Raw genomic sequence first — 25,592 nt, forward strand, 5'->3', positions numbered from 1 at the left:
CTTGCTAGATAAGCATTCTACTAACTGAACTGCACCTTAGTTTCATTTTATTTTTTTGTTTTGTGTTTGTTCAATTTATGTTTATTTTTGTGCGTGTATGAGCTTGTGGAGGTCAGAAGACAACTTAGGGTGTCATTTTCAGAAATGCCATCTACCTCTTTGAAACAGGGTCTCTTGTTGGGCTCTGTCCAGTAGGCACTAGGAGTTCAGCTCAGGTCATGCTCTGGAGGAAAGGTCTTCATGGTGTGTAGGTAAGCACTGTACTGACTGAGCTGTCTTCCTGCCTCTGGTTTGCTTTTGAGGTGGATTTTATGAATTAGTTCTTGAAATAGTTGTGTCTATGGATAGTAGATTAAATTTAATTTACCTAAATTGACATGGAAGATTTATTATATGCTGAGAACCTTTGGCATGTGATGGGAATCAAGAAGCTTTGGGCCTGGAAGTAGAAATTGGCTAGACGTTTTTTCCAAGCATGAAGTGCTTTCTGAAGAGGTATTAAAGTATTGTGGGTTCAAGTGTTTCTGCATGTTAGCCACTATGCTTCACACCTTACACTTCTTTTTTAGAGACAGAGTCTCATGTATTCCAGGCTGGCCTCAAACTTGCTATGAAGCTGTGGTTAGCTGTGAATTCCCTGTCTTCCTGCTGTTACTGCAGGCCAATATGCCCTGATAAATTTATGTTTCCAGCTAGAATTTCCGAGTACAGATAGGAGAAGGCTTTTGCTTGAAACAGAAAAACAAATTGTCAAGGTGACAGGTACTACATTCTCTCTGGACACAGTCTTCTCAGCTTTGTTATTTTCCACCAGAGAACAAGGAACCTTTTGTTCTAAAGCCTCATGTTGAAAGGTTAGCAAAATATTATTACATTAATCAAGCCAGAATTTGTACACATTTGTGAATCAAGGGTAAGACTTTTATAGTTAGAGCATTAAAAGGAACGTGGACAGTATTTTTGGGTTTTCAGGCTTGTATACAAATTAGCTTTTGAAACACAGAACTTGAAATGTAGAGGTTTAGTAGTTCATTTATTTTACATATTTGCTTGTGTACATTGTGTGTGTGTGTTGTGTGTGTGTGTGTACTGAGACAGCTATTAGAAACAGGATCTTTAGTATATGTGCTGCCGAAGCGAGCACAAGAAACAGGATCTTTCACTGTAGCTCAAGCTATTCTGGAATTCACTATGTAGCCTAAGGCTGGTCTTGAACTTTGGCAGTCTTCCTGCCTCAGCCTCCCAAATGCTGGTATTACAAGTATGAACTACCATGGCTATATATGGGAGGGGATGCATGTAGTTCTGTCTGTGTACAAAGTTTATTGTGCATGATGTTTGGAATAGTCCTGAAAGTAGAGTTTCAGCATCATGGGGTTGAAAGAGACAGACAGAGACAGGCACTGAGAGACTGATGATCAAAGGCATACTTAGCATTTGGAAGTGTTATAAGCAAAAATATGAGTAATGTTCCCACTCCCTTGGAATTAACCATCCCTTTAGTATGCAGATACGTGTATATTGGTGTTTGTGTGTGTGTGTGTGTGCTGTATGTGAAGGTGAAGAGGATATCACATCCCCTAATGTAGAGCACAGGGGTGGTGAGCTGCCTGATTTGGGAACTGTAGTCAAGAACAGCAATTGCTCTTAGCCACAGTGATAAAAACAAAAACAAAACAAAACAACAACAAAAAAACCCCCACAATCTTTTGAGTGTTGGCTTTGACAACAATTTATTGTACAATTTGGGGCAAATGGTATGAATATTTACGGATTAAAAAAATGAATCGAATGAAAGGATGTCAGTGGTAGAGTGCTTTGCATAGCATACTCCCGGCTCAAGGTTCAGTCCCCAACACTAAAACAGAAAAAGGTGTGGGGATGCAAAAAGCTGTTAGTCATGACTTAGGTACAATTTAAAATTTTTTTTTTTTGAATTTGATTTTTCATGATACTGGGATTGAACCCAGGGCCATAAGTGTTCTAGGCAAGTGCTTTTCCATGGAGCCTCCTCTGGTCCCACTCTGTTAATTATGCTATAAAAAAAAATTATAAGGGGCGTGAGAGATGCCTTAACAGTTGAGAGCATTGTCTGCTCTTCCAGAGAATATGGGTTTGATCCCAGCACCCACATAGTGGTTTGCTGTTGTCTGTAACACAGTCCAGGGGATCTGATGCTCTCTTTTGGTTTATGAGAGCACTAGACATGTCTGTGATACACAGACATACCTGGAGTCCATACACCCATGTGTTATTGTGCATGATGTCTGTGTGGGTGAGCATACCATGGCACACACGTGGCACTGAAGACAGCTTTGCAGCCAGCTCTCCTATCCCTATGTGGGTTCTGGGAATCAAATTCAAGTTGCCAGTCTTGTGTACCAAGTGCCTTTAACCCACTGAGCCATCTTGCTGGCCTTAATCCCACTTTTTGAGGCAAGGTCTGTTGGCCAGGCTGGTTTGAAACTCACTATGTAACCCAAGTTGGCCTCCAACTTGCAGAAACAATGTTATTCTTAACCTCCCAAGTTCATTATATGTTTTATTCGCGGTACCACTTGACATGAACTTTTGAAAGATTCAAAGTTGAGACATTTAGTAGTTTTGATACACAGTTTTTATGAGTTTTTTTCTGCAAAATTGGTATTTTTTCATCTTAAAATACTTTAGATGTATATTTCCTTCTGTAGTTACTTTTGTGATACCAAGGAACAAAAGCTGTAACATACCTTAAAAACAATAAGCTTAGCCAATTTAGTATTGAATCCTTATGGAGAGGCTGAGGCAAGGGATTCACAGCCTAGTCAGAAGTAAAGAGGGTTGGGTTGAGTAGTGCCTAGCATAGGGTAAGGCCTGAGGTTCAGTTCTGAGGATGAGGGGAAGATGTTCTAGAGCCAGGTCACATGCTCGTGTCCATCCAGTCCAAGCTCCAGGCTGAAGCAGGAAGTTCAGACTGCATTTTGAGGCCAGCAAGGACACTATAGAGAGACTCTTAGAACAAAGAAAAGGCTATAGTGTATTTTAAAAAATTGTAGAGCTATTTCAAAATGTTCTTTAAGTGTAAGTGAGACTTTTAACTACCAATATGAGTTTTTTTTTAATATTTGTAAATGAATGAAAGAAAATTCACATCTAATTTTTCTGATTTTTAAGGGAATGTATAATATATAAGTTGATTTGCAGATACATTAAGGGAGACCCGTAAGTCCAATATAATGATAAAATCAGCTGGGTAACCACTATGCTTCCTTGGCTTTTACTTGGCCATCTGTCAAAGGCTAGAGTTAATCAAGGACTGTATAAAATGCAGCAGCTCAGTACAATACAGGCATGTAAGTGGAGGGCATAGCATTAACTTCATTTTTCATAAATTACTTATTTTAATATATATATAAGTAAAAGAGGTATTAAGGGCAAAATCACCTCTGGACTGATGAGATTATTTAGATTTATCCTTCATATTTTTAGTGTCACAGCAGTATTTTCAGAATGGAGATCGTTGATTATAAAAACTGGTAAATTCCAAGTTTTTATTTCTGATACATTAAAGTTGGGTTTTTGTTTGTTTGCTTGTTTTGTTTTTCTATACCAGATTTCTGTGTGGAGCTTTGACAGTCTTGGAACTCACCCTGTAGACCAGTTGGCCTTGAACTTACAGAGTTCCACCTGCCTCTGCCTTCCGAGTGCTCGGATCAAAGCTGTGTGCCACCACCGTCCAGTTTCAAAATAAAGTTTTTTTAAAATTAAATTTTTATTAGATTTATTCATTTTTCTGTGTATGTATGTATGTATGTATGTATATGTACCACATATGTGCTTGGTGCCTGAGGAGGTCACAAGAGAGACTGACTGGGTCCTCCAGACTGGAGTTATGAGTGGTTGAAAATCATTATGTGGGAGACTAGGAATTGAACCTGGGTCCTCTGCAAGAGCTACAATTGCTCTCAACTACTAAACTATCTCTCCAGCCCTCCAAAATTAAATTTTATTGTGAAATAGTGACTTCATTTTTAATAATTGTTATGACCCTTTTGTCTGTGTTGGAAAGTTTTCCATTATTTGACTAACACTGCTGTGCAACACTTGCCTGATAAGATTATACTACATACTGTTAAAGTTCTCACTTCTTCCCCACTGACGTGATTGGAAACAGTCAGAATAGCCTGGGCAAAGAACCCTTGTCGGAATAAACTCTGGAAGTGTGATGATGTTTTGTTTTATTTTTTTTTTTTTTTGTTTTTTGTTTTTTCGAGACAGGGTTTCTCTGTGGCTTTGGAGCCTGTCCTGGAACTAGCTCTCTAGACCAGGCTGGTCTCGAACTCACAATGATGTTTTGTTTTAATGTTTAAATATGAAAATAAGTCTTGATTGCCATTTTCAAACTTTGATTTTGGACTTGAAGAAAATAATAGGATATTATAATTATTGATTTTTTTTGACATTTTATGGGTAGATACAAGGTTTCCTTTGTGTCAGATATCAGATTAAATGTCAGCTTTGCTCTGGTTGTAGTTTTAAAATACTGGGTTTGTTGTCTGTTTTCTGTTCTTTGAGTCAGGGTCTTGTTATGTAGCTGAAGTTTAGACTCTAGCTCTTTATCCTGCTGAGTCCTGGATTGATTGTATGTTGAATCCTCTTTACCTGCTGAAACCCTGGGTAACACTACTTTCTTCACTATAGGCTCATGAGCAGTTTCTAGAATTTTATATTAATAAAATTATATATTATGTAGTCTAAATTTTTTTATCGCACTTTATCTATTTTGTGTTTGTATGTGTGTTTGTGTGGCTGCACGTCAGAGGAGAGTTTGCAGGAATCAGCCCGTTCCCCCTGGGGGTCCTGATTTGACCTCAGGTCTGCAGGTTTGGTGGCAAGGACCTTAACCGGATGAACCATCTCATCTGTCGGTCTTTTTTGTCTGTTTACTCTTAGCATTATCTTGTGTTTTAATGTTTTTTTTTTGTTTTGTTTTGTTTTTGTTTTTCGAGACAGGGTTTCTCTGTGGCTTTGGAGCCTGTCCTGGAACTAGCTCTGTAGACCAGGCTGGTCTCGAACTCACAGAGATCCACCTGCCTCTGCCTCCCGAGTGCTGGGATTAAAGGCGTGCGCCACCATCGCCCGGCCGTGTTTTAATGTTTTGTGTATAACTAGTTCATTATTTTATTGCACAGTAGTAGTGTAGTATATAGGCATTTCACTATCCACTCATTGTTAGGTTTTTGGTTTTTGTTTTTCTTGAGACAGGGTTTCGCTGGCCTTGGAGCCTGTCCTGAAACTAGCTCTTGTAGACCAGGACATATTTAATTTTTAAAACAATGATAACACTGTTTTCTGGGATTTGTGGTATATTTATTCTCCTCCGCAGTGTATTAGAATAGTTCCTTTATTTCCAACTTTTATTTGCCAGGCTTGATTTTTTTTAAAGTAATATTTTTATTGCTGTATGGTGGCGCACACCTTTAATTCCAGCACACACTTGACCTCTGAGTTCTAGTGTAGCCAGGTCAACAGAACAAGCTCCAGGACAGCTAGGTCTACACAGAGAAACCTGCCTCAAAAAACAAAGAAGCATACACACGCATACACACTCATTGGTTCTTTCAGAATCAAGTGTATTTTGATCTTATCACACTCCTCCCAACTCCTCCTGATCCACCCTGTGTAGCTGCCTTGCTGTGTCCTCTTGAAGTTCATCAAGTCCAGTGTGTACTGCCTGTATGCTTTTGGGTGTGGGGCTGTCCCCTGTAGAATGGGCCACCTACCTAAGGTCACCCCACCCCCCAAGACAGGGTTTCTCTGTGTAGCCTTGGCTGTTCTGGAACTCATTTTGTAGATCAAAGTGGCCTCACAGATATCTGCCAGCCTTTGCCTCCCAAATGCCCTGGGATGAAAGGCATGTGCCACCACTGACCCTCTTAAATAAAAGTGACTCTCCCTTTTTCAGAAGTTATCTGTTGGGGATGGGACTTCATGCCCATTTCCCTCCTCCATGATGGGGTTGCATCTGGCTTAAGCTTGGGAAGGCTTTGGGTGTTCTGTCACAGCCTGAGAGTCCTTCCGTTTAGCTTGTTTTGCTCTGTCCAGAAACCACTTTTTTAAAAGTCATCCTTGGCTCTGGTTCTTAGTGTTTCCACCCCCTCTTCCACAATGACCCCTGGACCTTGGGAGGATTGTGATGCAGATGTTTCATATGTAGCAGAGTACTTTGCAGTCTCTTACTTGCACTTTGGCTCATTTTGGGTCTAAGTTAATGTATGGCTATTGCAAGAAGTTGTTTCTCTGCTGAAGGTTGAGAGATGCACTAATTTGAGTATAGCAGTAAGTCACTATGTGTTGGCTTGATACCATTCTCGTTTAGCAGAATAATAGTATGTCCTCTCCTAGGACCTGTGACCTGTCTAGTCTCTTGAGAGGCTCTCGGGCAGCTATACTATTGTAAAGTTCTATGTACAGCAAGGACTACCCTTACATAATTTCGTATATAATCTTGAGTGGTGGATTTCATGCAGGCCCTAAATCTTTCCTCCATGAAGGAATGTTAATTGGCCTGATCTCTTGTTGGTCTTCAGAGTGGGAGATATTACAGCTGCACTGCTTCATGAAGGCAGTTATCTTCATGTTATATTCTAGATGTTTTCACAAACATGGGTATTTTAATAAAAGTGTAGCTCAGTTTTGGAATATTTGCTTAGTTGTGTGAAGCTTTAGGTTTGATCTCCACAGTAGTAAAAACACAGTAAAATGAACAAGTGAAAACTTCAAGAAAGTAAAATAACCTACTTGTCAAAGTACTTACTTCAGAGATACTCAGCTCTCTGCTCTGCTCCTGATGGATGTTTTTCCCGATGGGATGAAAATTGCACCTTTTTTTTTCTCTTTTTTTCTTTTTTGAGACGGGTTCTTTGTGTAGCTCTGGCTATCCTGGAACTTTCTCTGCAGACCAGTCTGGTCTTAAACTCACAGAAATCATCCTGTCTCTGCCTTCTGAGTGTGGGATTAAAGGTGTGCATCTTACAGCTATAGTTTTTTAAAAAATATTTTTTAAATGGCATGTTATTATACCAGTGTCAATAACTAACTATTAAATTGTTGATTTTTCTCTTTTAGAATTCATTATACAAATAAAATGACAACTTCCTGGAGTGATCGATTACAGAATGCAGCGGACGTACCTGCTAACATGGATAAACATGCCTTGAAAAAGTATCGACGAGAAGCCTATCACCGGTAAGAGAGTGTCATCCTCAGCATTTCTAGGAAGACTGTACTTTCTATTCTTGCTCTTCAGGTGATGGAATTCATATACAGAGATCAGTATTTATCATAGAGCATATACCTAGTGGTTCAAACTTAGTGACATTCAGGATTTTACCTATAGCACACTGGATGCTATTTATAACTACTGGTAAGAATCCTGGGGAAAGTCTTTATTTGCTAGACAATTGCACCTAGGTAATTGGATTGAAATTTCCTTTTCCCTCTCATCTTGGTCGTTTCGCATAGCCCAGGTTGGCACTGAACTCATGAGAGTCCTCCTGCTTCCACTTGTCAAGTGCTGTGAATACAGATGTGCACCACTATACCCACATTTCTTCCTTTTTTAAAAGATGGAGTCTTGGTGTGTTGCCCAGGCTGGCCTTGAATACATAGACCGAAGTGCTCGTCCATTCTCACCTTCCAAGTAGCTGGAGAATAGGCACATGCCATCATGCCTCGCTAAGACTGACATTAGTTTTTAAACTTATTGATGATGATGATGATGTGTGGGCGTGTGCCTGTGTGCATGTATGTGGCCATGCCACAGTCCACATGTAGAAGTTAGATGACAATCTGTGACATCTGTTCCCTTCTTTATGTGGCGTTTGGGATTGCGCTTAGGTCACCAGACTTTCACAACAAGTGCTTTTACCTCTGAGGATAAAATTTTTAGGTGCTGTTTACTATAAACTGATAATAATTAAAAAATCTCTCTCTCTCTCTCTCTCTCTCTCTCTCTCTCTCTCATCTGAGACAGGGTTTCTCTGTGTAGCAGTCCTAACTGTCTTGGAACTAGTTCTTGTAGACCAGGCTGGCCTCGAACTCACAGAGATCCACCTGCTTCTGCCTCCCAAGTGCTGGGATTAAAGGTGTGTGCCACCACCACCCGGCTAAACAAACCTTTACCTTTAAAAAATATTTATTATTTTAAATTTTTTGTGAGCATTGGTGTTTTACCTGCATATATGTCTGTGTGAGGGTGTCGAATCCTCTGGAACTGTGGTTAAAGACAGCTGTGTGCTGCCATATGGGTGCTGGAAATTGAAGCTGGGTCCTCTGTAAGAGCAGCCAGAGCCCTTAACTGATAAGTCATCTCTTTAGCCCTTGGTTATAATGTTTTAGTAGAATTTAAAATTGTGTTTACTTAACCCAAATGTGGTAATGCACACCTATAATCTCAGCACTTGGGAGGTGGAAACAGGAGGATAATGATTTCAAGGTCACCCTGGGATTACATGAGTCCTTGTCTCAAAACAAAGAGAAAACCACAAAATACAAAATATCAATTTTGTTTATAATATTAGTTTTTATTAAAAAATGTTCTATAGTTCTGATCTTGTCTTTCTACCCAGAAAAGAATAGAATTAAGGAGTGAAAATGTAGCCTGGTTAGTAGTTGATTTTTGATGTAAGCTAATGATACTTCACTAATGGTAGGTCACTCTGTATACAGAGAGTAAACTCAGGTTACTAAGGCTTGTGCAGCAAGCATTTTTACCAAATGTGCCATCTCTTGGGCTTTAAAACAGCATGTTTATATGTGTAAAGAAAACACGGGGCTGTGGATATAGCATTGTTGTCAGAGTGCTTGCCTCGCTGCAGAGTCCTGGGTTTGATCCCTAGCACAGCACAGATCAGGCATAGTGGCACACACCTGTAGCCTCAGTACTCTGAAGGCAAAGACAAGAGAGTAAGTTCAAGGTTTTCCTCAGCTACATAGCAAGTTTGAGTTCATCTTAGGCTATGTGAGACCCCATCCTTGTAGTGAAAGAAAGTATAGCACAAACACTCTAATGAATGCAGGTGTTTTATGTATTTATGTTCCATTGTTTGCTTAGTCTTGAGGTTCTAGAGCTGTGGTTCTCAACCTTAATGCTGTGACCCTTTAATATTGTTCCTTGTGCTGTGCTGACCCCCGACCATAAAATTATTTCATTGCTACTTCATAACTGTAATTTTGCTATTGTTATAAATCATAATGTAAATATCTGCTATGTAGGATTTCTGATAGGCAACCGTCAAAGGGGTCGTAACCCCTACGTTGAGGGTTGCTCCTCTAGAGGATACATTCACATGCAGCGTTCTTAGCAAGGGAAACAGGGCTAAACTTACACTGTGAAGAGAGAAACATTAACCATTTCTAGCAAATATCATCTCTGCCCTGGGCTTGTGGTTGCTGGTGTTATAAATGTATTCCAGAAAGCCTAGTTTAATACATTTTCAAATTTTGTTTGTTGTATTGGTTTTTGTGTGGTACTGAAGTGATGTGCTCATATATGTTAGGTAAATACTCTGCTGGGGCTCGAACCCAGGACTCTGAATACTGAACTATTTCACTCTGTCCTAATAAAATACTTTTTAATAATAAAAAACTGAGCTTTGGACTTGCTTTTAAAAAATTTTGTATCTTTCTAAAATTAGCAAAAATTATGTATGCGATTTCAAACATTGTTTCATGAACCCACGAGAGTCTGTTAAAGGGTCTCAAGAATTTGTTTAGATATAAAATGGGGATAAACACTCACTGATGCACAACAGATTAGACACCGCCTTGATCCAGCTGCTGAGTATTGCCATTCTGCCCAGGGGAGATATGGGGACCAACCATTCCTGGCTCCTACCACCTGAGAGTGAGCGCAAAAGCATGTGACACCCTCTCCCTCAGCTCTTAAGTGGTCATATATACTGACAGGACCACACCCTAGGGCTTGCTGCCCCAAAAGTCATTGGCTAAATGGATCGAAATCCCACAACAAAACGTCATATTTTAAAGTAGGTGTATGGTATGGCCTGGCTAAATAAAACTAATTAGCATACGTTAACTTAGGACTGAGAAGATAGCCTAGTTGGTGAGGTATTAGCTATGCAGACTTGAGGTCCTGAGTTGATCTTCAGAACCCTTAACAAAACAAAAACAAAGCAAGACCTTGAGCTGGCTCAGTGGTTGAGAGTGCTGACTGCTCTTCCAGAGGATTGGGTTCAATTACAGCTGCCACATGGCGGCTCACAACTGTCTGTAACTTTACTTCTAGGGGACCTGACATCCTCACACAGACATACATACACAGACAAAGCACCAATGCACATAAAAATAAAATAAAAAGTTAAAAACAACAACAACAACATCAGAAACCAGGCCTTGTGGCATCCATTTGGAATGCCAACATGGGGGAGGAGAATACAGGTGGATTCCTAAAGCTCTTTGGCTAGCCAGGCTAGCCTGCTTTGTGAGCTTTAGGTTGATGAGAGACCCTGTCTCCAAAATATGGTGGAGATACTCGAGGATAACATCAGAGGAGGACCTCCAACCATGCACACATGCCTATGCCTGTGTGTAAACATGTCTATACGGGTGAACGTATATTTTTATGGATGTGCATGTGCATGCATGTGTGTGTGTGTGCGCGCTCACTCCCCCTCACCATTAATTAACTCTTTTGGGTGAGAACATTTGAAGTCTCTCAGTCAGCTGGCAGTGAGTCGAGGCTGAGAGAAGAGGGTCAGAAGTTGAAAGTCAGTTTTGGCTACATAATGAGTTCAAGGCTAACCTGGGTTACATGAGACCCTGACTCAAATAACATCACCTACCCCAAAAGAAAAAAAAAAGGAGAAAGCAACAGAGATTTCTCAACTTCTTTGAGTATATAATATTTTATTATTTACTATTGTTACCAATTGTAAAGTAGATATCTTGAACTAATCTTCCAAACAATATTTTCTTTGTTGCTAAAAAGTTTGAGACGTGAGACCTTGCTTCAGATTTCCTCCCAACCCAAACTAAATTGGTTCAGCATGGTATCACACACTGTAATCATGGCATTTGGAGCTCTGAGGCAGAAAGATTAGGATTTCAAGGTTAGTTTTGCCAGAGTCAGTTTGAGGCAGGCATAGGCTACATGATATCCTCTCAAATAGCCAAACATTTAAAAAATAAAAACATATGTAGTAGCGGTATGTGACACTATTCCTTGGGAGATATCAGCAAACATCTACTGAGCCTACATAGGGGGCCGACGACAGCAAACTAAGGGAACCAACACAACAAACAAAATTTGAAAATGTATTAAACTAGGCTTTCTGGAATACACCTATAACACCAGCAAGCCCAAGGCAGAAAGGTTATGAACTAATTCCCAGTATGACCCATAGAGTGAGAACTAGTTTTTAAAAAAAATTGTAAACCTTGAGAAATGCTTTTATTATTATTTCCATTGTTCCATATCACTCCTACCTTATGAAAAATGTAGGGTGTGGAACCTGTCTAAATTATTGCAGGAAATACCATTGTAATTGAGTCAGAAATGTATTTGAGCTATGGCATACCGAGTGCAATTAGGATGCATTACCACACCTGGGTTAAGTAAACACAATTTTAAATTCTGCTAAAACATTATAACCAAGGGCTGAAGAGATGACTTATCAGTTAAGGGCTCTGGCTGCTCTTACAGAGGACCCAGCTTCAATTTCCAGCACCCATATGGCAGCACACAGCTGTCTTTAACCACAGTTCCAGAGGATTCGACACCCTCACACAGACATATATGCAGGTAAAACACCAATGCTCACAAAAAATTTAAAATAATAAATATTTTTTAAAGGTAAAGGTTTGTTTAGCCGGGTGGTGGTGGCACACACCTTTAATCCCAGCACTTGGGAGGCAGAAGCAGGTGGATCTCTGTGAGTTCGAGGCCAGCCTGGTCTACAAGAACTAGTTCCAGGACAGTTAGGACTGCTGCACAGAGAAACCCTGTCTCAGATGAAGAGAGAGAGAGAGAGAGAGAGAGAGAGAGAGAGAGAGAGAGAATGAGAGAGAGAATGGAATAACTAGTTTACCCATCTTTAGAGCATCCTGTACCTTACCAAGCTTCCCTCCAGATAGAAGTGTACCTTGGAGGACACAGCAACACAGTAAATGGAAACTATTAGTTGACTCTTCCTCCTTCCCATTCCCTTCTGTTCCCCACCCTCCTCTCCCCTCCCCCCTTCTTTTCCCTCCCTATCTCTTTCTTTGTGTATTTATTTTTGAGCAGGTTCTTAGGTATCATAAACTGGCTTCAAATTCGCTGTATATATACTGAAATAACAGTAAACTTCCTGATCCTCCTGTCTCCATCTCCTGAGTACTGAAATTGCAGATCTGTGCCCCATGCCCAGTTTTATGCAGTGCTCAAAGAGGACTTTGCATGCTGTACAAGCCCTTTGCTACCTGAGCTACATGTCTAGCACTAGAGAGTTGTTTGTTTATTTGTTTTTAGTTAAGTCTATTTGTATTGTTTCTGTAACTTCATTAAAGATATTTATTTGAGTTGTTTTTGTCATTGACTAAAGTAGGCTGTCTAATAACCATTCTCATAAACTATATATTGTATGCGATGTTTGAAATTTTTCTTTTAAAAGAAGCTAAATATTCTTGTGTGTATATGTGTATGGTGTATGCATGGAGACCAGAGGATGTGTGTCCTGCTTTACCATTTTGTTTTTACTCTTTTGAATCAGGCCCTCTCACTGAAGCTGGAGCAGCCCCAGTGATCCTCCTGTCTCCGCCTCCCTCAGTGCTGAGTTTACAGGTGCACATAACCATGCCTGACTTTTTATGTGGGTGCTAGGGATGTGATCTTAGGTCTTTACGTTTACTTGGCAGCTGTTCTCATCCACTGAGCTGCATCTCTACCCACGGAAGCCAAATGCTCTTAGGTAAATGCCCAGCACGCTGCCTTGCTTCATCATTGTCGTCATTGTTGTGTGCTTTGTGCTAGTGTTCTAGATATCAGCATTGAGATGACGGTGATGGATCGTTAGGATATGTGACCTCAGTTTCTGAGTTGAGGATAATCATCTGGCCAAACCCTTCATTGGAATATGTTATGCTGTAGTCAGAAGGTAATCCAAGATACTTGGGTTTCATAGTGACTTGGAAGAAGCACATCAGAAAGGCATTTCTTAGTTTGTTTAATGTCTAGATGCTAATAGTGTTTAGTACAGCTCAGAATTTATAGTCTTCAAATTCAGAATGGAACCCTTTGCTTTTTCATCAACTCCTGATGTTGACTGTGCCTATGATGCTGAAATCAGGTATTTGGATTTTCCATTTTGAACTCTGATAATTATAATAAAGCAGTTTCTTTGTTATAGAGGATTGACTTTTCTTTGTAAGTTTAGTATAGTGTTTTTTTATTATGTCAAAGTGAAATTTGATAAATGAACTTGTGAATTTGTATTAAGCAATCATTTGCCTTACTTTAAAAAATAGTGCAGCCTGGTGTGATGGCTTGCATCTGTAATCTGAGCATTCAAGAGTCTAAAGCAGGGAGAACTGCTAGGAATTTGAGGCTAGGCTTGGCTACATTGTGAATTCTAGGCCAGCCTAGGCTCCAGAAATGAGCTGTTGTCTCAAAAGAAAAAAATGCAGTTCTTTGTCTTTAAAAATATTTAGAGACACTTCACATATTTGTCTAAATTATCTAATTATATAGGTCTCACTATATAACCCTAGTTGTTGTAGAGTTTGCTATGTAGACCTAGCCTTAAACTCATTGAGATTCACTGCCTCTGCCTCCAAGTGCTGGGATTAAAGGTGTGTACCACCGTGCCTAACCCTCAAGTTTTCTTTTAAGGTTGATTGACTTTGTGTGTGTGTGTGTGTGTGTGTGTGTGTGTGTGTATACAGGTAATTGAGCTGCTATTCTGCATAGGTTCTGGGAACCATACTTGGGTGCTCAACAAGAGCGATTTATACTCTTAACCACTGAGCTCTCTTTCCAGTGCCCTGAAATTATTGCTTAAATTGAATTTAAATCTCCAAAGCATTGCCAGTCTTTATTTAAACATATTGAATAATAAATTTTTCTTAAACTATTTATATAAATTTAAGGAATAAAAATGAATTTTTTGCCATTCATAAATAGTTTCTTAATACCTCTCTTAGCACATTAATACTGGGAGACATAGAAATGACATAGAAATGTTTATAATACTTTCTTTTGACCTCAAGGGAAAAATCAGGTTATATGCAAAGAGAGACTGTCAGGAGAGACTAGTAAATCTTTATTTTTATTTTTTATTTTATTGATTTTTATTGAGCTCTACATTTTTCTCTGTTCTCCTTCCTGCCTCTCGCCTCCTCCCTTCACCCTCACCCAAGGTCTTCATGCTCCCAATTTCAGGAGATCTTGTCTTTTTCTACTTCCCATGTAGATTATATCTATGTAAGTCTCTCTTAGTGTCCTCATTGTTGTCTAAGTTCTCTGGGATTGTGATTTGTGGGCTGGTTTTCTTTGCTTTATGTTTAAAAACCACCTATGAGTGAGTACATGTGATAATTATCTTTCTGTGTTTGGGTTACCTCACTTAAAATAATGTTTTCTAGCTCCATCCATTTTCCTGCAAAATTCAAGATGTTGTTATTTTTTTTCTTCTGTGTAGTATTCCATTGTGTAAACGTACCACATTTTCCTTATCCATTCTTCGATTGAGGGGCATTTAGGTTGTTTCCAGGTTCTGGCTATGACAAACAATGCTGCTATGAACATAGCTGAGCAAATGTCCATGTGGTATGATTGAGCATCCCTTGGATATATACCCAAAAGTGGTATTACTGGGTCTTGAGGAAGGTTGTTTCCTAATTTTTCTGAGAAATCGCCACACTGACATCCAAAGGGGCTGTACCAGCTTGCATTCCCACCAGCAATGCAGAAGTGTTCCTTTTTCCCCACTACCTCTCCAGCATAAATTGTCATCAGTGTTTTTGATCTTGACCATTCTTACAGGCGTAAGATGGAATCTCAGAGTGGTTTTGATTTGCATTTCTCTGATGACTAAGGATGTTGAACATTTCCTTAAGTGTCTTCCAGCCATTTTAGATTCCTTTGTTGAGAGTTCTATGTTTAGGTCTTTACTCCATTTTTTTTATTGGATTATTTGTTCTTTTGGTGACCAATTTCTTGAGTTCTTTGTATATTTTGGAGATCAGACCTCTGTCTGATGTGGGGTTGGTGAAGATCTTTTCCCATTCTGCAGGCTGTCGTTTTGTCTTGTTGAGCGTGTCCTTTGCTTTACAGAAGCTTTTCAGTTTCAGGAGGTCCCATTTATTAATTGTTTCTCTCAGTGTCTGTGCTGCTGGGGTTATATTTAGGAAGTGGTCTCCTGTGCCAATGCGTTCAAGTGTACTTCCCACTTTCTCTTCTATAAGGTTCAGTGTGGCTGGCTTGATGTTGAGGTCTTTGATCCATTTGGACTTGAGTTTTGTGCATGGTGATAGATATGGGTCTATTTTCATTCTTCTACATGTTGATATCCAGTTATGTCAGCACCACTTGTTAGATATACTTTTTTTTTCCATTTGATAGTTTTTGCTTCTTTGTCAAAAATCAGGTGTTCGAAGGTGTGTGGGTTAATATCTGGGTCTTCTATTCGGTCCCGTTGGTCCTCCTGTCTGTTCTTATGCCAATACTAGGCTGTTTTTCGTACTTTAGCTCTGTAGTAGAGTTTGAAGTCAGGGATTGTGATACCTCCAGAAGTTCTTTTATTGTACAGGATTGTTTTGGCTATTCTGGTTTTTTGCTTTTCTATATGAAGTTGAATACTGTTCTTTGGAGGTCTGTGAAGAATTTTGCTGGGATTTTGATGGGCATTGCATTAAATCTGTGAGACTAGTAAATCTCAATTTCTCTCTTAACCACTTAAAGATATCATTGGATGTCATTCAGTGTTTTTTTTTGTTTGTATGTTTTTTATTTTCAAATTGAGACACATGGTTGATCCTATTTATTTGGTACTCTGATAATTTGATACATATGTGTATAATACATAATGACCAAATCTGAGTAATTAGTATTTCTATTTCCTTAAACATTTATCATTTCTTTGTGTTGGGAGGCTTAGGATTGGTCTCTTCTATCCCTTTTTAATAAATCCTAAGTTATTGAAAACCATAGTCACTCTATTCTGCTGTAGAACCCCAGATCTTAGTCCTAAGTTAATGTAGTTTGCTAACTATTACCCAACCTCTCAATATTCCCCTACCCACTGACTGTGCATGCTTCTGGTAACTCGACTCTATCTCTTCTGCAAGATCAACATTTTCAGTTTTTACATAGAAATGTGGAATGTAGTATTTGTCTTTTTTTAAAGCCTTTTTTTTAAAAAAAAAAAAAAAAGATAGGGTCTCATAACCCAGACTAACCTTGAACTTATGCAGCTGAAGATGAGCTTGAGCTTCTGATTCTCCCGTGTCCACCTCCCGAGGGCTATGGTTGTAGGTCTTTACCGCCACACTAATTTTATGTGGTACTGGAAATGAACCTAGAAAAGTGCTCCAACTGTAGATTTTTAAAAACACTATGAAAATCAGTCAAAGAAAGAAGGCTGGCTCCTTTAACTTAGCATCATAAAAATATTTTGAGTTGGAAAGATGGTTTATCACATAAGAGTACTTGTCCTTGCAGAGAACTTTCTTAACGCCCATATGGTGGCTTATCTATAACTGTAGTTCTAGGGGATCCAGCACCCTCTTTCTGACCTCTGTGGGCACCAGGCACACTCATAGTACACATACGTATACACAGGAAAAGCACTCATACAATCTTAAAAAATACCATACTACTATTATTTGTGTGTATAGGCCTAATAATATTCCATTGAATAGGTACGCTGCATTATATTTTTTCATTAATCTATTCTTTAGCATTTGGGTGGTTTTCCTTTGGGGATTGTTGCGAATAACACTATGTGTTGTTTAGTTGTTTGTTTACTTTTGATTTTTGTTGTTGTTTTGTTTTTTGTTAACTTCACACAATCTGGAGTCATCTGAGAAGAGATAACCTTAATTGATGACTTCTTTGGAAGTGCCTGTCCCTACTAGGGCGATGTGATTCTTAGGCAGCTGTTTTTGGAATGTATGATAAAGCAAACTAAGCAAACCAGTCCGCAGCCTTACTCTGTGGCCTCTGCTTCAGTTTCTTATAGGTGGGGGTTTTCAGTCCTGGCAGCTGCTTCCCAAATAACGACAATAAAGTCTTATTAAGTATAAATGCTCAGCCAATAGCTTAGACTTGTTACTAGCTAACTCTTATATTTAAATTAAACCATATTTCTTAACTGTGCTCTGCCTCATGACTTGGTACCTTTTCTCAGTTCGGTATCTGCTGGGAACTCCTGACTCCACCCCTCTTTCTTTCTAGTCCTTAGTTTAGTTGTCCTGCCTATACTTCCTGCCTGACTGCTGGCCAATCAGCTTTTTATTAACAATGAGAACAGCAGATTTTCACATTGTGCAGAATATTCCACAGCAGTTCCTGCGTCTGAGCTCCTGCCCTGACTTCCTTCAGTGAGGAAACTGTGATTGGGACACCAAATAAATGCTTTCCTCCCCAGCATGCTTTTGGTCATGTTGTTTTATTCCTTACACAGTTGCTGTTGCCTTTTGATTAGAATAGCCATCTTAGTGTATGTGTCTCACGGTTTCCAGTTTTTATTTTCCTCATGAGGTTGGCTGGGTATCTTTAAATAGACCTATAACTCGTGAGGAAATAGAAGCTGTCATAAAAAAAAAAAACACCTCCCAACCTACAAAGCTCAGGACCAGATGGTTTTAATGCAGAAATTTACCAGAAATTCCAAGAAGAATTGATACCTATACTCCTAGTAATCGTCATCATCATTACTATTATTGTAAAGATAGGTTCTCACTGATATGGAAGTACATGCCTATAATCTTGGCACTTGGGAATAAAAGCGGAGTTCAAATCAACCCTCACCTACATAATAAATTCAAAGCTAACTGAAATTATGTGAGATTTTGCTTCAAACAAAACAAAACACCCAGACAGGTTCTCACTCTGTAGTCCAGGTTGACTTCAAACTAGCAGTAGTCTGGCTTCAGCCTTCCAAGTGCTATGACTTTATTATGCCTTATATTTTTAATGTTCTTTTTAAAAAAGATTTTTTAAAATGTGTCTGCGTGTGATGTGTGCATGTGCTCATGAATGCAGATGCACTAGGAGGCCAGAAGAGGATATTAGATTTCATGGAGCTATAGTTACAGGCAGTTGTGAGCTGCCCAGCATGGATGCTGGAATCTGAACGCAGGTCCTCTGAAGAGCAGGCTTTACTACTAAGCCACCTCTGCAGCTCCATTCCCATGCACTCAATGGCCATTTATATATATTCCTTTGAGAAATACCGTCCAGATCTTTGTTTGTTTGTTGGTTTAGGATTTTCGAGCCAGGGTTTCTCTGTAGCTTTGGTGCCTGTCCTGGAACTAGCTCTTGTAGACCAGGTTGTAGACTAGTTCTTCTGAGTGCTGGGATTAAAGGCGTGTGCCACCACCACCCAGCACCATCCAGATCTTTTAGTCTTTTTAAAAATAAAATCTTTTTTTTTGTGTGTGTGTAAAAATGTGATGTGTCTCTGTGTGTGTATGTTTGTTTTTCTTGTTGTTGTTGTTTTGTTTTTTTGAGCCAGGGTTTCTCTGTGTAGCTTTGGAGCCTGTTCTGGAACTAGCTCTTGTAGACTAGGTTGGCCTCGAACTCACAGAGATCCACCTGCCTCTTCCGAGTGCTGGATTAAAGGTGTGCGCCATGAGTGCTCGGCTTGTGTGTGTACATGTTATACTCACATATGTGTATATGTACATATAGAGGTCAGGTCAACATCAGGTGTTTTTCTCAATCGCTCCTTCCTTCCTTCCTTCCTTCCTTCCTTCCTTCCTTCCTTCCTTCCTCCTTCTTCCTTCTTCTTTCTTCTTCTCGTTCACCAGTGTAGCAAAACTAGCTGGCTTGCCCCTACCTCCCCAGCTCTGGGACTCCAGGCATGTCCTGCCAGGCCTAGCTTTTGAGCTTTTTGCTTGAATACTGAGGGCTTTTTATTGACAGAGTAATCTCCCCAGCTCCAGAGTTTCACAACTTTAGAGTTTACACTTAGGTTTTAGGTATCTTTATTTACTATACACAGCCAACCCTCCTGCCCTCACTCTTGTTTTACATAGTTGCTCTTTATTAGACTGAGTAAGCTCCTGTCTATTCCTGTTGTTGAGTTCTTTTCATCAAGAAGGATTGTATTGAATTGTGTGTGTGTGTGTGTGTGTGTGTGTGCGCGTGTGTGTGTGTGCGCGTGTGCGTGCATACTCAAGTGTGCCACAGTGTGTATGTGGAGGTCAGAGAATAACTGTAGAGCCTCTTCTCTCCTTCCACCTGTGGGTGGGTCCAAGATTGAGTTCAGCTCAGCAGGCTTTTATGACAAGCAGTTTTTGTCACTGAGCCATTTCACTGGCTCTTTTGGTCTTCTGTGAGACAGGGTCATGTAGCCAAGGTTTATGAACAACTGCATCCTGCCCCCATTTCTTAGATGCTGGATTGTAGCAACTACCAGCATGCCTGGTTATGCAGTGCTGGCAAGTGAACCCAGGGCTTTGTGTGCTAAGCAAGCGCTGTATCAGCTGAGCTATCTTCCCAGCCTAGAACATGTCTTGTTTATTTTTAATTTAAATGAAAGGACTTACTTTCCATCCCAGTGTTCTTTGTTTTTTGTTTGTTTGTTTGTTTGAGGCTTTTTGTTGTTTTTTTTCTCTCTTTTTATTTATTTATTTTTTTTAAAATTAGGGATTTAACAGAGCTGCTCACAGGCAGTTAGTTACTTTACCTCTCTCTCTTTCTTTTTGAGACAAGATCTCACCTTGTAACTCTTGCTGGCCTGGAACTCACAGAACTCTGCCTGCTTTTGTCTCTTGAGTGCTGGCACTAAAGGTGTGTGCCACCATGCCTAGCCCTGATCCCGTGTTTATGTTTTTGTTTAGAGACAAAGCTTTACTGAGTTGCCCAGACTGACCTTGAACCCACTGTGTGGCCCAAGCAGGACTTGAACTTCCCAAGTATTTGAGATTACAGGCTTACGCCAATAGATCTAGCTCTGATGTGCTTACTTCTTCCCTTGCCACAGAAACCCTATGTGTTAAATTTGTCAGGATATGTTGCAGATAGTTTTCTTTCAAACTTTAGCTTCATCTGATATTTGTCATTAACCTTTAGAATGTTCTGGATTTGCCCTTTATATAAAAAAATTATAAATATCTTTTCACATGAGCTGAGTATTTTGAGTAAATAATATATTTTTGAACACAGGTATTTCCTTAAAAATAGTTAATGAGCCGGGCGGTGGTGGCACACGCCTTTAATCCCAGCACTCGGGAGGCAGAGGCAGGCGGATCTCTGTGAGTTCGAGACCAGCCTGGTCTACAAGAGCTAGTTCCAGGATAGGCTCCAAAACCACAGAGAAACACTGTCTCGAAAAACCAAAAAAAAAAAAAAATAGTTAATGAAATTGGGGGTGGGGTTGGTGTTGAAGTGCTTTAATCCCTATGTTCAGGGCATAAGCACCTCCTTGAAGCTTACATTGCTTTTTTTTCTAAGAGGGGAAAGTAATTGAACTGTTCATTAAAACTAAAACTAATTATTTATCTGGTCATTTCCTGTTCTGAGTAAATGGATTTGAATGATTTTGACCAACTAGGGCTGCTCCATTCTGTGAAACTCACATTGTGTACTGTTGGAGGGCCTCTTTAGGGGGTAGATTTGCTTTTTCTGTGTTTGCCAGTAACAATTCCTGTCTCTTACAAAACCTTGCTTTTGGGTTGTCTCCTTCCTTAACTAGCTAGTGTTAAATATCCCAGGCCATTAGTAATTTTTTCTGGTCTCTGCCCCTTCTTTTTAGGGTTTTCAAATTTTAAAGCTGAAGATATTATTCCCTGAGATAGAGCCTAGTGGCTTTGTGCCTGAATTTGTTGGGCCTCTCAGGGCCTGTGCTCTCAGCTTTAACAAATAAGCTGCAGTTCTCTAGAGACAGTGGGGCTTGTCTGTTGATCCTGTGTTCCTATCCAGAGGAAGTAGTCTTTGAGAATGTCTCAGGAAGGGTAAGTGTGCTTATTATACTGTCTCTTATTTTCCTGTGAAGAATTTTTATTGAGTACACTGAAGATTAATAAACAGTGCTCCCAGTCTGAGTTTGGAGAGGGAGGCAGATTGAACAAAATCTGACCAAAGCTAATATATTTTTATATAATCTACTGTAAAAATACAACACTGTTTTGAAAGACAGCAGTAAGTACCTTGCTTTTCTTCCTATAGAACTCACTTTTGTTTTTGTTAGAATGTTTAAAGATTAGAAGTAAGAAGTAGTGGCCTAAAAGAATTTAGTGGAGTTTAAAAATTTAAAGGCATTTAAAAATAAACTGTACTTTTAGAAAGTGGAGTGAAAGATTGAAAAGCAGCCTCTGATTCTGTTTCTTGACAGTGGAGGCAAAAATACCTTCAGGTGTGATTAGTCCCTCTTCTTTTTTGATTTGTAACATAAAATACTGTGTTAATTTTCATTTTTGTATTTTCTCAAATGTTTTGGAGTCTTTAGTTCTTGATTCTCCTTTTGTTACCTTTGTGATGAATGACAAGTTAGTTACCAGGTCCTGTGAGCTATTTGATTTCTAGTTTGTGATGAATGACAAGTTAGTTACCAGGTCCTGTGAGCTATTTGATTTACAGCCTTTCCTGGGAGCTGTTCCTTTGCGCTCTTTTGTCTTGTGTGGAGTTTTGAAGTGCTCCTAGGGTCTTGCACCCATGATTTATTTAAATTCAACCAGTATTTATTATGGATAAGGTAAAATTAATTGGTCCACTTTATTGATATTCTCTCTCTTCCTCGCTCGAATTTTACTTCTGTTCCTAAACTTCATTACTGAATAAAAAGAAGAATCAGGGTATAAATAATTCTGTATTATGTTTTGATGTTTTATGACATTACTTGAATTTGAGAGTTTTCTTTCAAATTGAAAGTTATAAAAAAGGACTATTTCTTAAGGCTTTCATGTCTCTTGACTTCCAACACTGTTACAGATGGTAGAAGCATTACAATAGGGATTATCCCAGATGTTGGCATGTTTGCCAGATGTGTAAATAAAGTTATTTAGAAATACAGGCTCCAAAACCACAGAGAAACCCTGTCTTGAAAAACCAAAAAAAAAAAAAAAAAAGAAATTTAGATTTAGGATCTATTTCTAGATAGAGTTGAAATTTATTGATTGATTGATTGATTGATTGATTGGATTTTCGAGACAGGGTTTCTCCGTAGCTTTTTGGTTCCTGTCCTGGAACTAGCTCTTGTAGACCAGACTGGCCTCGAACTCACAGAGATCCACCTGCCTCTGCCTCCCGAGTGCTGGGATTAAAGGCATGTGCCACCACCGCCCAGCCGAAATTTATTTAGGATACATAATTATTGTTTATTTTCTCCTATGGTAAGCATGATATTAGAGCTATGTATTTAGAGAAAGTTATAGTTAAGTATAGCACAGAAAAGCACCATAAAGGGGTAAGATGGTCTTTTAGGTTTGTCTCTGTTGGCTAATGGGACAGTCCCTTTAAAGAACATAGGTTATGTAAACAAAATCAACTAGCTTTAATAGTTGTTGCTATTTTTGAAATAAGTGGATAAATTTTGTACTTTGGGATGATTTTTTTGTTTTTTAAAAAATAAGGTTTCATGTAGCCCAGACTGAACTGTATGTAACTCATTTTATACCTGAGGCTCTCTTTGAATGCACAGTCCTCTTGCTTTCCAAGAGGTGGGATTGTGGCTACCAGCATGACTTACTTAGAATGCTTATAGTCAATTGTTTTTATCATTAATGTTCACCAGTTTGTTACCTTGACATCTGTGAAATACTTCATGTGGCACAAAATGATGCTGCAAAGAATCAGACTATGTATTTGTCAGAGCACTATAAAGATTATAATGGAGGTGAAAATTCCCTGTTACCTAGTGACATAAGGTCAATACATTATTTGTGTTTTTATGGCATGCTAGAGTAAACAAATCAATTGTGCTGCCAGCTACATAAAGATCACATAATTATGTACAGTATATGATACTTGATTATAAATAATCATATCAGTACTTTATGGATTTATTACACTATTTAACAAATTATTAATTTAGAGTGTATTTTTTCTATTTATAAAAATATTTGGGACTGGAGAAATAGAGGACAAATATTTGGTCTTCAGAATCCTTGTAAAAATCCAGGAGTGAGCCGGGCGGTGGTGGCGCACGCCTTTAATCCCAGCACTCGGGAGGCAGAGGCAGGTGGATCTCTGTGAGTTCGAGGCCAGCCTGGTCTACAAGAGCTAGTTCCAGGACAGGAACCAAAAAAAAAAGCTACAGAGAAACCCTGTCTCGAAAAAAAAAAAAATCCAGGAGTGGTAGTGCATGCTTGTAATCCCAGCCCTGGAAGCCAGAGACAAGTGGATCCAGGGCCAGCTGGCCCTACTCGAGAGTTCCTGAGTAGTGAGAGACCTTGTCTTGAAAAGAAAAGAAACAGAAAAAATGATGGATGGTCCCTGATTAATTATACACAAGACTGCCTTTGGCTACCATATATCCATGGGTACATGCATAATTGAATACACACATAAAGGTACACATATAAACACACACTGTTGTGGGATACTTGTACATTGTGTGAAGATATATATTGTGTAATTGGGTTAATAAAGAGCTGAATGGTCAATAGCTAGCCAAGAAGTATAGGTGGGACTTCTGGGGAGAGAAAGGAAGAGGAGATGAATCTAGACGCCATAGTGATTTGTAACAAGTCAGACACACAGAATGGGAGCGAGGTAAAGGCCATGTGGTATAACTTAGATTAATAAAAAATATGGGTTACGTCAGCTGGTGGCCCCCAAAGGTCCAGCTACAACACACACAGAGAATAAGTTTGTTGTAAAAAAAAGTAAGATTGTGTCAGTCTGTCAGCAACCTTGGTAGCTCATGTTTACTTCCCTCTTGATTGCATTGAGGCCATCTACGTTTGTGTAAGTATACTAATGTTCACATAGTGTGCCCCATCATTATGGGATGAATGTTTGAGCCTGTGTAAACCCTTGGTTATTAAGACAGTTTGATATTAGTATAAGGACAGATGCAAAGATCACAGGATCAAGTAGGAAATTGAGAGACCCTATGTGTAGCCATAATTTTGAGCAGCGAAACCAGGGATTTAAGTGAGATGTTAATTTGTTTGGTTTCAGGTGGTTCTTATTTGGTTTGGTTTGGTTTTTGACAGAGTACCATGTATTTCAGGTTGGCTTCAAACTTCCTTGGTAATGTGGATAACCTTGAACTTCTGATCCTCCTGCTTCCACCCGTCCCCCACAAATGCTGGAATGTCAATCATGCAACCACTGCACCCTGTTTATGCACTCTGCCAGCTGAGCCACATCCTCAGCCTTAAGTTATTACTTTTTGTGTTTTGTTTTGCTTTGTTTTTCCCCCCGCCCCAAGACAGGGTTTCATTGTAGTTTTAGAGCCTGTCCTGGAACTAGGTCTTGTAGACCAGGCTGGTCTCGAACTCACAGAGATCCGCCTGCCTCTGCCTCCTGAGTGCTGGGATTAAAGATGTACACCACCACCACCTGGCTAAGTTGTTACTTTGTAAACAAACTACATCTACACATAGAATAATAAAAATAATGGAAAATGTCATATAGATCCAACTACATGTTTTTCACCTTGAATAACGAAAAGTTTGTAGTTAAAACATATAAAAGACTAAATAAATTTGGCTTCATCAAAACAAAAACTTGCCTTTTGAAAGGTTCACTAAGAAAACAAAAAGAAAAGTCACACACTGATATTTTCATATTTTTATCTGATAATACAGTGTGTTCTCACAAACCTATATCCAAAATATGTGAAAAAAAACTCTTACTACATATAAGACAAACAATGCTTCTTAAAAATGGAAAAAACCACTTGAATAGGAAAAAAAAGCAAGAAATGTCAAATAAACACTTGAAAGTTGCTTATTCATTCATCAGGGACCTGCTGGTTGAAACCACAATGAAATGCCATTGCAGGGACATTAGAATGGCTAAAGTTAAAAATACTCACAGGAATATGTGTGTATCGGGTGGGACTAAGTGACAGAGTGCTGACTAGCATGTGCAAGGCTCTGCTTTCCAGCCTAACACCACAGTGGACTGACAGTGTACAACAGCTGCTGTCTCATCACTACTAATGAGAGTGCAGGCTAACAGTCTGGAGTATCTTTTCAAGTTAAATATACCGTATCACCCTAGTCATTCCACTTTTAGATATTTGCCCCCCCCCAAAAGAAAATATAGCCAGGCAGCCATAGTGTATACCTTTAACCCCAGTACTCTGGAGGTAGAGGCAAGTGGATTTCTGTGAGTTCAAAGTCAGCCTGGTCTGCAGAGTGAGTTCCAGGACAGTCAGGGCTACACAGTATACATACGTGTGTTCATTGGAGATTTATATATGATGCTTTATCAC

The 25,592-nt window shown here is 39.3% G+C and overlaps 1 protein-coding gene across 2 annotated transcripts in view; it reads left to right on the forward strand.

The window, feature by feature from the left end:
* Nt5c2 (5'-nucleotidase, cytosolic II) overlaps window positions 1–25,592 on the forward strand; it is a 135,779-nt gene that overhangs the window by 65,152 nt on the left and 45,035 nt on the right. For both annotated transcript variants that reach the window (XM_041660911.1, XM_041660912.1), the window contains exon 2: window positions 7,108–7,227. In XM_041660911.1, coding sequence (XP_041516845.1) covers window positions 7,108–7,227 — 120 coding nt within the window. The remainder of the gene's footprint in view (window positions 1–7,107; window positions 7,228–25,592) is intronic.

The sequence above is a fragment of the Microtus oregoni genome, unplaced genomic scaffold (assembly GCF_018167655.1).
Source record: "Microtus oregoni isolate MIOR12 unplaced genomic scaffold, Mior012 000012F_ref0000307, whole genome shotgun sequence".
Taxonomy (NCBI): Eukaryota; Metazoa; Chordata; class Mammalia; order Rodentia; family Cricetidae; genus Microtus; species Microtus oregoni.